The 10,714-nt window shown below is 44.6% G+C and overlaps 1 protein-coding gene across 6 annotated transcripts in view; it reads right to left on the bottom strand.

Moving 5' to 3' along the window:
* Positions 1–6,609: 6,609 nt before the first annotated feature.
* Positions 6,610–10,714, bottom strand: part of LOC143020898 (RNA polymerase II-associated protein 1) — a 38,526-nt gene continuing 34,421 nt past the window's right edge. For all 6 annotated transcript variants that reach the window (XM_076177787.1, XM_076177789.1, XM_076177788.1 and 3 more), the window contains one exon: positions 6,610–8,828. In XM_076177787.1, coding sequence (XP_076033902.1) covers positions 6,675–8,828 — 2,154 coding nt within the window. In that variant the 3' untranslated portion in view covers positions 6,610–6,674. The remainder of the gene's footprint in view (positions 8,829–10,714) is intronic.

Here is a 10,714-nt window from a genome sequence, read left to right as displayed (position 1 = left end):
TTCTCATTACACTTTTCAATCCACCAATGCATTTACTCGCTTCTCTCAATCTACATTCTACCTCCACCCCCCTCCTCCCTTTCCTACCACATTTGCACCCAAGTATCTAAATTATCCACTTCCAGTCTTTCACCCTTAATGCTCACTTCCAGCTCACTCCCCTTGTACATCTCATCACTTCCTCAATCCCTCCTCTGATCCTGCTACAAGCACAGTGTTGTCAGCAAACAACTGGCTCACCTCCCACTTTTCTCCATTTTCTTTAATCATCTCCAACCCCTATCCCACTACACTTGCATTCACCTCTCACACCACCCCATCAATGTAAAGATTGAATAGCCAGGTCGACATAACACATCCCTGACAAAGTCCCACCTTTACCTCAAACCATTCATTCTCTCAATTTCTAATTCTAACACAAGCTCTACTACTCTCATAAAAACTCTTGACTGCTCTTAACAGCTTTCCTCCTATCACATATATCTGCAGTACTTCCCACATTGCCTTCCTGTCTACCCTGTCATAAGCCTTTTCCAGATCCATAAAAGCCCAAAAAACATCCTTACCTTTTCCTATAGCTTTCTCACATATCTGTCTTACCACAAAAATCTTATCTACACAACACCTACCTGTCCTAATCCCACACTGTTCCTCACCAATTACTCCCTCTGTTCCTCTCCTAATCCTCTCAATCAAGACCCTCCCATAAGCCTTCCCAACTACACTCAACAAGCTGATCCCCCTGAAACTACTACACTCACACTTGTCCCCCTTTCCCTTGTAAAGCGGAACTATACAGGCACTCCTCCAGTTCTCCGGCACTCTACCCTCTCTTAAACAAACATTAACCTCACCAGCCAGTCCACCATAACTGTACCTCCTTTCTACAGACATTCTGCATGGCATCCATCCAGACCAGGTGCCTTACCTGCTCTCATCATCTTAACAGCTGCTTTCATTTCATCCTTCCCTATTTCTCCTCCATTTTCCTCACTCTCATTTTCTTAGCGCTTCCCACTACAACTACCTTTCCCTCCCTATCCTCCTTCACATTTAGCATACATACATATACCTAGGCTTTTTCCCCCTTACAAGGGAGGTAGCCAAAAAGTAAAAGGCATAAAATCATTCCCACCCATTCCATCCCTGAATACACTCCACACCCCTCCACCCTCTCTCTCATCTTAGCACCTCCTAGATGACGGGTCATCCCTGCACCTTGTCCATTGCCCTGGGTCAGAAGCAGTGTCGCAGGACACAGCACATCCACAGCAAGGCCGCTTCATTAAATCGGCGACCCCCCTCTCCATCCCCCCATGCATAAAAGGAGAAGACGGGGAGAAATCCCTTCGGGCTGCGTCAAATTTTGCTCACACATACTACCCCACCCCCCATCCCCCCACCCATTCCACCTCATGCATCACATCATCCATATACAACCATTCTCCATTCACCCCTGTCTTCTGTCCTTCCTCAACAGACATTCCCCTCTTCCCCAAAGCCCCCTTCACCCCATCCATCCACCTCATCCTAGGACGTCCCCTTATGTTCACTCCCTCCACATCTGCCTTCCATACCTCTTTTACTAGTCTTTCTTCACTCATTCTTTCCATGTGTCCAAACCATCCTAATACTCTTTCATTAACCCTATCTCCCAACTCCCTTTCCACCCCTGTTCTCCTTCTCACCTCCTCATTTCTCACTCTATCTAGCCTAGTAACCCCCATCATACTTCTCAGACACCTCATCTCAAACACATTCAAACTCCTTCTCTCTTCCTCTCTTATGTTCCATGTTTCTGCCCCATACAGTGCTGTTGTCACAATCACTCCTTCATACAGTCTCCTCTTAGCATCCATTCCCAAATGTCTATTCCCCGTCTGGGGTATTGGCTGCTTGTTATTGTGGCAAAGTAGCATGCAGTTGATACTTTAGGGTCTATATGGGGCACCCCTAGGGACCAGAGCCACACATCATTTTGTCTATGATAGAGGAAAACTGTTCATAGAGAAATGATGACACTTTTATGCTGTCCCCCAACCCCTTGCTGCTGTCCTGTACCATTTCTCTGAGTATTCATTTTCTGTGGTAGGGGAAAAGAATACTGCCACCAAGTATTTCCACTTGGATTGTAAGAGGCAAGAAGAAAGGGACGGGGATTGGGACTAGGCATCCTTCTCCTTGTAGCCCCACAGGGGACATTCCTAAAAGAAAAAAGCGAAGGCATAAGAGGGTCTGGGAGTTTTCCGACCAGCACCCTAAGGTTTGGGTCTTTTAATGTGCATGGATGTGGTACAGATGAGAGTAAAAGGGTAAAAGGGAAGAGATAGGTAGTATGTTTGTGAGAAGAAAGATGGATGTGTTGGCTTTGAGTGAAACTAAGTTGAAAGGGAAGGGTGAGTGTAAGTTTGGGAGTGTAAGTGGGAGGTTATCAGGAGTGAAGAGAGGGCGAGGGAGGGAAGGGGTGGCTATTCTAGTACGTGAAGAGATAGGTAAACGTGTAGTGGAGTGGAAGGAGGTTTACTCAAGGATAATGTGGATGAAGGTGAAACTGGGAAAGGAGATGTGGGTCTTTGTAACTGCATATGGGCCTGGCAGTTAGAAGAGTGTAGAAGAAAGGGAGGCCTTTTGGATAGATTTAAATGAGTGCATAGAGGATTTAGGGAGAAATGTCAATGTAATAGTACTGGTCTCCCAGTACTATTACATTGACATTTCATTTTGGTCACCGACACCGATTTACCCGCCATCACGCCCACAGGTCCGGCAAGGCCTGGGATGCCCTGCACTGCAATCCCACACCCGTCACCCGCACAAAATCCCTCCCACACCCATAAACGTCAAAAGGCACAACTTTCCACCCCTCTCCCCGCCACACCCTTCGCCTCAGGATTCCGCTCTCTACGGCCATGTGCACCCTGTCCCACTGTGTACTTGTGGCGCCAGTTTGGAGCAAATCCCTCACCTTCGGATTTCACCGAAAAATCCATGGGGGACCCCCTTGGAGATTTTTTCGATTTTGGGTCATTTTGGTCACCGACACCGATTTACCCGCCATCACGCCCACAGGTCCGGCAAGGCCTGGGATGCCCTGCACTGCAATCCCACACCCGTCACCCGCACAAAATCCCTCCCACACCCATAAACGTCAAAAGGCACAACTTTCCACCCCTCTCCCCGCCACACCCTTCGCCTCAGGATTCCGCTCTCTACGGCCATGTGCACCCTGTCCCACTGTGTACTTGTGGCGCCAGTTTGGAGCAAATCCCTCACCTTCGAATTTCACCGAAAAATCCATGGGGGACCCCCTTGGAGATTTTTTCGATTTTGGGTCATTTTGGTCACCGACACCGATTTACCCGCCATCACGCCCACAGGTCCGGCAAGGCCTGGGATGCCCTGCACTGCAATCCCACACCCGTCACCCGCACAAAATCCCTCCCACACCCATAAACGTCAAAAGGCACAACTTTCCACCCCTCTCCCCGCCACACCCTTCGCCTCAGGATTCCGCTCTCTACGGCCATGTGCACCCTGTCCCACTGTGTACTTGTGGCGCCAGTTTGGAGCAAATCCCTCACCTTCGGATTTCACCGAAAAATCCATGGGGGACCCCCTTGGAGATTTTTTCGATTTTGGGTCATTTTGGTCACCGACACCGATTTACCCGCCATCACGCCCACAGGTCCGGCAAGGCCTGGGATGCCCTGCACTGCAATCCCACACCCGTCACCCGCACAAAATCCCTCCCACACCCATAAACGTCAAAAGGCACAACTTTCCACCCCTCTCCCCGCCACACCCTTCGCCTCAGGATTCCGCTCTCTACGGCCATGTGCACCCTGTCCCACTGTGTACTTGTGGCGCCAGTTTGGAGCAAATCCCTCACCTTCGAATTTCACCCATGGAGATTTTTTCGATTTTGGGTCATTTTGGTCACCGACACCGATTTACCCGCCATCACGCCCACAGGTCCGGCAAGGCCTGGGATGCCCTGCACTGCAATCCCACACCCGTCACCCGCACAAAATCCCTCCCACACCCATAAACGTCAAAAGGCACAACTTTCCACCCCTCTCCCCGCCACACCCTTCGCCTCAGGATTCCGCTCTCTACGGCCATGTGCACCCTGTCCCACTGTGTACTTGTGGCGCCAGTTTGGAGCAAATCCCTCACCTTCGAATTTCACCGAAAAATCCATGGGGGACCCCCTTGGAGATTTTTTCGATTTTGGGTCATTTTGGTCACCGACACCGATTTACCCGCCATCACGCCCACAGGTCCGGCAAGGCCTGGGATGCCCTGCACTGCAATCCCACACCCGTCACCCGCACAAAATCCCTCCCACACCCATAAACGTCAAAAGGCACAACTTTCCACCCCTCTCCCCGCCACACCCTTCGCCTCAGGATTCCGCTCTCTACGGCCATGTGCACCCTGTCCCACTGTGTACTTGTGGCGCCAGTTTGGAGCAAATCCCTCACCTTTGAATTTCACCGTAGGAAAAGGTTCAATTGATGGAGTGGTTGGGAAATGTGGAGTTCCAGGAAAGAATCGTAGTGGAGAATTGATGGTGGAAATGTGTCTATAAAGAGAGTTGATGATAGCAAATACAGTGTTTCAGAAGAAAGTCAAGCATAAGTACACATGGGAGAGGGTGGTGGATGGAAGGGTGGTAGATAGAGCGTTGATGGATTATGTAGTGGTAAATAGGATTATGATAGGAAGAGTTAAGGATGTACATGTGCTAAGGGGAGAGGGTGGGGGAATATCAGATCATTTTTTGGTGGAAGGTAAGTTGAGAGTGGATGATAGATGGAGAAAGAGGAAAGGGACAAAAGGTAGGGAGGTGCTTAGAGTGAACTCTTTAAATGAAAAGGAGAAGGAGTACAAGAAGAAGCTGAAGGAGGGAGTGAAGGATAGAGTAGAGCTAGGTGTGGAGGAGGAATGGGGATGGTTCAAGGAGGGAGTCACAAAGTGTGCAAAGATGGTGCGTGGAACAAGAAGGACAGGAGGAAATACTCGTAGAAGGAAGGGTAGTGAATGGTGGGATGAGGAAATGAAGAAGGTTGTAGAAGAGAAGAAGCGAGCTTACACAGATTGGTTACAAAATAGGACGAGGGAGTCATACGAGACGTATAAAGAGAAGTAAAGAAAAAGGTAAAGGAGGCAAAGAGGAGAGCAGATGTAAAATGGGGTAAGAGTATGACAGAAAATTTTGAAAGTAATAAAAAGATATTTTGGAAAGAAATTAAGAGAGGAAGAGGAGGTGAATCAAGTAGAGAAGAAAAGGTAAAAGGTGCAGATGGAGAGATGATAATGGAGGAGAAGGCAGTAAGGGGAAGATGGGCAGAATATTTTAGGGAGTTGCTAAATGTGAAGGAGGATAGGGAGGGAAAGATAGCTGCAGTGGGAAACGCTAAGAAAATGAGAGTGATGAGTGAGGAAAATGGAGGAGAAATAGGGAAGGATGAAGTGAAGGCAGCAGTTAAGATGATGAAAGCAGGTAAGGCACCTGGTCTGGATGGATGCCATGCAGAATGTCTTAAAAAAGGAGGTACAGTGATGGTGGACTGGTTGGTGAGGTTATTTAATGTTTGCTGGAGAGAAGGTAGAGTGCTGGAGGACTGAAGAAGTGCTTGTATAGTTCCACTTTACAAGGGAAAGGGGGACAAGTGTGAGTGTAGTAGTTTCAGAGGGATTAGCTTGTTAACCCATTCAACTCCGATGACAAGATGTCTTGTCATTTGTTCAAATAAAACAAAAAAATCATAATAAAACAACAAAATGTTTGATGATCAAACAGCACCAGAAAAATATGACGTCATCAGTCCTCCTCGAGGAGGACTGATGACGTCATATTTTTCTGGTGCTGTTTGATCATCAAACATTTTGTTGTTTTATTATGATTTTTTGTTTTATTTGACCAAATGACAAGACATCTTGTCATCGGAGTTGAATGGGTTAAGTGTAGTTGGGAAGGCTTATGGGAGGATCTTGATTGAGAGGAACAGAGGGAGTAATTGATGAGGAACAGTGTGGATTTAGGACAGGTAGAGGTTGTGTAGAGCAGATTTTTGTGGTAAGACAGATATGTGAGAAAGCTATAGGAAAGGGGAAGGATGTTTTTTGGGCCTTTATGGATCTGGAAAAGGTTTGCGACAGGGTAGACAGAAAGGCACTGTGGGAGGTTATGCGGATATACGGGATAGGAGGAAAGCTTCTCGGAGCTGTCAAGAGTTTTTATGAGAGTAGTAAAGCTTGTGTCAGGATTAGAAATGGAGAGTGAGTGGTATGAGGTGAAGGTGGGACTTCATCAAGGATGAGTTATGTCACCCTGGCTGTTCATTACCGCAATACAATATAGTGAAATTTTCCGCAATAGAAAAATAGTTATGTTCCACAAAAATGAGCGCAATGTAGAGAAGTTGCAATGAGTGAAATGTGATATAAACACAGTTATCAATTCTCAAAAGTGGCCTGCTTACTCTTGGCGGTAGAATTACAAGATGGTTTGGTATGTACAAAAAATGAAATTAAATGTTACAGTGAGAAAATTACCATGCTTTACTAAACATTGGAATGCAAATTATAAAGTGTAAGGAAACATTGTTAAACATATTGTTAAACCTTTATTGCAGAATCATACAGGCTAACCTGAAAATTAATACAATTTACTCTGTGGATGGGTTATGTTTGTTATGCCATTGTGTAACATGGTGATGGGCAATAGCATACAGGAATGGTGTTGTTGATGGCTGCACAGCCATGCCCCTAATTCCTGCCTCATACTTTTGAATTATGTTAATGTTTTCCTCCTCAGGTATACGGAACTGTGTGAGAGGAATGAATTTTTCCACTTGCTGAGAGGTTAACCTTATTTGGGATAAGGCATCTGAATTTTCACCCCAAAGCCGATCTCTGTACTGTGATGGCCAATGTCGTTGTACAGGTAATATCAAAAAAAGTGCAAATGTCGAGTCCCCATAAGAGACACTTGTGAACTGGCTCATCATAGCCTTGTACCACTCAAAACAGTTTCCAAGACTGGTAAATACTTCATTTTCATTGAATGATAGTGAACCTCCTTTCTGAAGCACTTCAACCAAACAACCTTGTAGATAGGAACTAACAACATGATCCAGGAAGAAATCATTAGCAGCTAAGAAAACAAGTGACAAATGACGAATCCATCCAGTAACTGTTGTTGCGGCAAATACTGTGTCCCGGCGATGTCTCAGCAGCAAATAGGTCATCTGCAGGGACTTCCCTACATGCAGGAGTACTTCAGGACTTGACTGGTCAGATTGATTTGGTTCATTCTGCTTTTCTTGGCCAGACACAAGAGAAAGTCTGTAGCGGTTCAAGACTTGCTGGAGAGGCCAGTAAGGAGAAATTGCTAGTGGTTGTGCTAGAGTATCAATAGTGAGTCCATTAGTAAGGAAAGGAACTCCATCTCGCAACACAGCACTTGCCTTATATACTTTGGAGGGCAGAAGTCCATCCACAGCATGAGAACAGATAGAATTGATGCGAGCTGCAACTGTGTTGGTCAACTGCAATGGTGCAAGGATGGGTTGCATTATAGCTGGGGATGCTAAAGGTTCATAGTTTTCCAGTGCCATGGTACCAACACTAGCACTTAGTTCTGTTAAATCAGCTATAGATGATTTTGCATTAACAACATTTTGCAAAAGAGAACGAATCAGCTGTTCGTCTCCTGTGTGTATACATGGAAGTAGAGCCAAGGCACAACTGTGGAACAATTTTGGATTGTTGCTACCCTTTACTGAAGCTATGTAAACAATATTACACAAGCAGTTAACTTCTGATTTGCTGAGCCACTGAGCTGCAAGCTGTTTAGGTGCTGTACAAACCTTCTGTAAGTATTCCTGTAAGGAACTGTTATTGGTTAACAGGTGAACAGTTGAGACAGGTAGAGTGGGATGAAGTGTGAGTAACTGCAGTAACAACTGTGTCAGAGGCAGCATTAGAGGCCAAGGACTTGTCACTGATAATACAGGATTCACTTTCCCTCCATAGCAGATGCACCCAAGTGACCCCAGATTTCTTGGATCTCTTTGTGTACCAAACGAAAGATTGGAAAGAAGACCTGAATGCTGAATGAAACTTTCCAGAATAAGATTAAAGAAAGAAGACTGAAGGAATGGATTAAGAATTTCATTATAAATGTGTTCCACTGCTGACTGGGCTTCTACTCCACTGTAGCATTTCTGGTCCTTCCATTTGGCCAAGAAAGAAGACATAAATTGACAACAGCTTCCAATAAGCCTCAGGGATGAGAAATTCAGTGTCTGCGTACGAGCAAGCTGAACTAGCCACTTGGTCAGGCATGTTTCAACTAGAGGTGGGAGATCTTTAATGTGATCCCATGTGAGATGAGGGGATTGAAGTACATCCTCATTCTCGGCCTGACTTTGTCGTGCAGCTAATACCCGGCCAACCAAGAGAGAATGTGTTGCTGCCACATTGACAGCCCTGTACATGGTGTGAACGAGGGCAGCACCCACATCATAGTTGAATTTGTTGCTTTCTTCTTCCTGGTTTACATCCACTCTGTCTCGATAGAAGACTAACTGCTTTACCAGGTATGGAAAGAAGGATGTGACAGCCTCTTGTGCTTCAGGAAGTCCATAGGCAAGCAAGACAGACCAGAGTGCATATGCTTCCTGACTTAGTACAAGGGCTTCTTGTCGTGGCATTCCCATTGAACTTGGCTCCACACTGACATATGCCAACAAGCGTTCCATTACTAAATGATCTTTAACAAGAAGTGCAGCCAAACCACGGCCCCGGGCTGCAAGTACCTGTGAAAAAAATAAATAAATAAATAGTCTAAGGAATACATATGGATATATATTTGACTGGTATTATGTCTCATTTGAAATATTTGAACATGTACACTATGCTGATGAAAACATGAGCAAAAAGTTTTTAATTCTAAAGGAATAATAATTGATCATGCAAAAACTATACCTTCCATCTTATTTGTTCTTTTATAATACTACAGATAAGAGGGAGGGTGGAGGGGTGTGGAGTGTATTCAGGGATGGAATGGGTCGAAATGATTTTATGCCTTCTCCTTTTTGGCTACCTCCCTTGTAAGGAGGAAAAAGCCTTGGTATATGTATGTGTGTATGTACATGTAAAACATTGGGAAAATGTGAGATAAAAATGGACAAAGAAATATATATATATATATACAGTAAAACCCCGATTATTCGAAAGCGGATTATCTGAAAAATAGGATTATCCGAAATTGATTTGGATAATGCAATTAAAATTCAATTTTTTTCTATACTAAAACATTATAAAACATCAAAAACATGAAAATAAATAAAAGTAACTACATATGTACTATATTAACACATTTAAAATTGATAAGAACAGTTAAAATGAATACGTTTTAAGCGTACTACTTTGTTTAGCGTAGCGTGTGTTTGTTTGGTTTCATTGTTTACATCGTCAGTCGGCGGCAGTCGCGTCACAGAGTTCACACTGGGCAGTCGCGTTCTACCTGTGCTTCGACCTCACTTCTTTCTACATCACCATGCCGAAAGAAACCGGGAAAAGGAAGAAAGTCGTCCTTACCATACAGCAGAAGCTGGAGATATTGGACAAGCTGAAGGCGGGTCAATCGGGAACATTCATCGCCCACTAATATGGCATTGGGAATGCTACTGTTACAGACATCATGTCTTTGGCAACAGTCTGGTCCCACATTGAAGGAGTGCTTCAGTTTCTTGACCCGCGACCCAGGGACATTTCAAATAGCAATCAACTGTACCCGATGATGCAAGCAGCACTGAGTGACGTCATCGAGAACAGCTGTCTTGCACCAAACAGACTTCTATCACCTCGTTTTTTCGGCCAAGAACACCTTCGTCCACCTAGTCTTCTCGCCCTTCATCAAGTGCCTCATCCTCCTTGTCTACCTTTCATTTGGACAGTGAAGATGGAGCAATGGACGACCTTTCCTTCTGACTCCACCACCAGGAGGTGGGGAGTGGAAGGGTTGTGGAGTGATGGTGACAGAGGTGGGGAGTGGCGGAGTTGCTTTATTGTGTTCGTCAGGATAGTGGAAGATATATGTATAGAATAATATTCTTGTTCTCTGTTACGTAGAAGGTATGTACGTCAACACGAAAAAAAAAAAAATTGTGTTCCATCCATAACTTGAGACTGATGGAGAGAGAGAGAGAGAGGGGGGGGGGAGGAAGGCACAGGACACACACACACACAAAGTATGTCAACACGAAATATATTTCTGATAAATCTGGATCATCCGAAAAATCGGCTTATCCGAAAGAGGCTTCCCCCCTTTCGTTTCAGATAATCGGGGTTTTACTGTATATATATATATATATATATATATATATATATATATATATATATATATATATATATATATATATATATATATATATATATATATATATATATATATACACACACACACACATACACATTCAACCCTCGTTCATCCAGACCTTGTTAATCCTGATTTTGGTTTATCTGGACAGTGTCCAGCTAATAATTTGAGTCTGGATGGCCGACAAATGAATTCAAACACCACACACAGTGAAGATGAGGATGAGGTGCTGGTCAAGAAAGTTAAATGATCTACTCTGAGAACTTTCTCTTTTCAACAGTAGTTTTTATTAATGTATTCTGTGTATCTCTTGTTACTGTC

The sequence above is a fragment of the Oratosquilla oratoria genome, chromosome 41, assembly GCF_046742065.1.
Source record: "Oratosquilla oratoria isolate Oo_2021 chromosome 41, ASM4674206v1, whole genome shotgun sequence".
NCBI classification, from domain to species: Eukaryota; Metazoa; Arthropoda; class Malacostraca; order Stomatopoda; family Squillidae; genus Oratosquilla; species Oratosquilla oratoria.
Note: the sequence above shows the minus strand (reverse complement) of the source record. Positions and strands in the feature narration are given on the sequence as shown.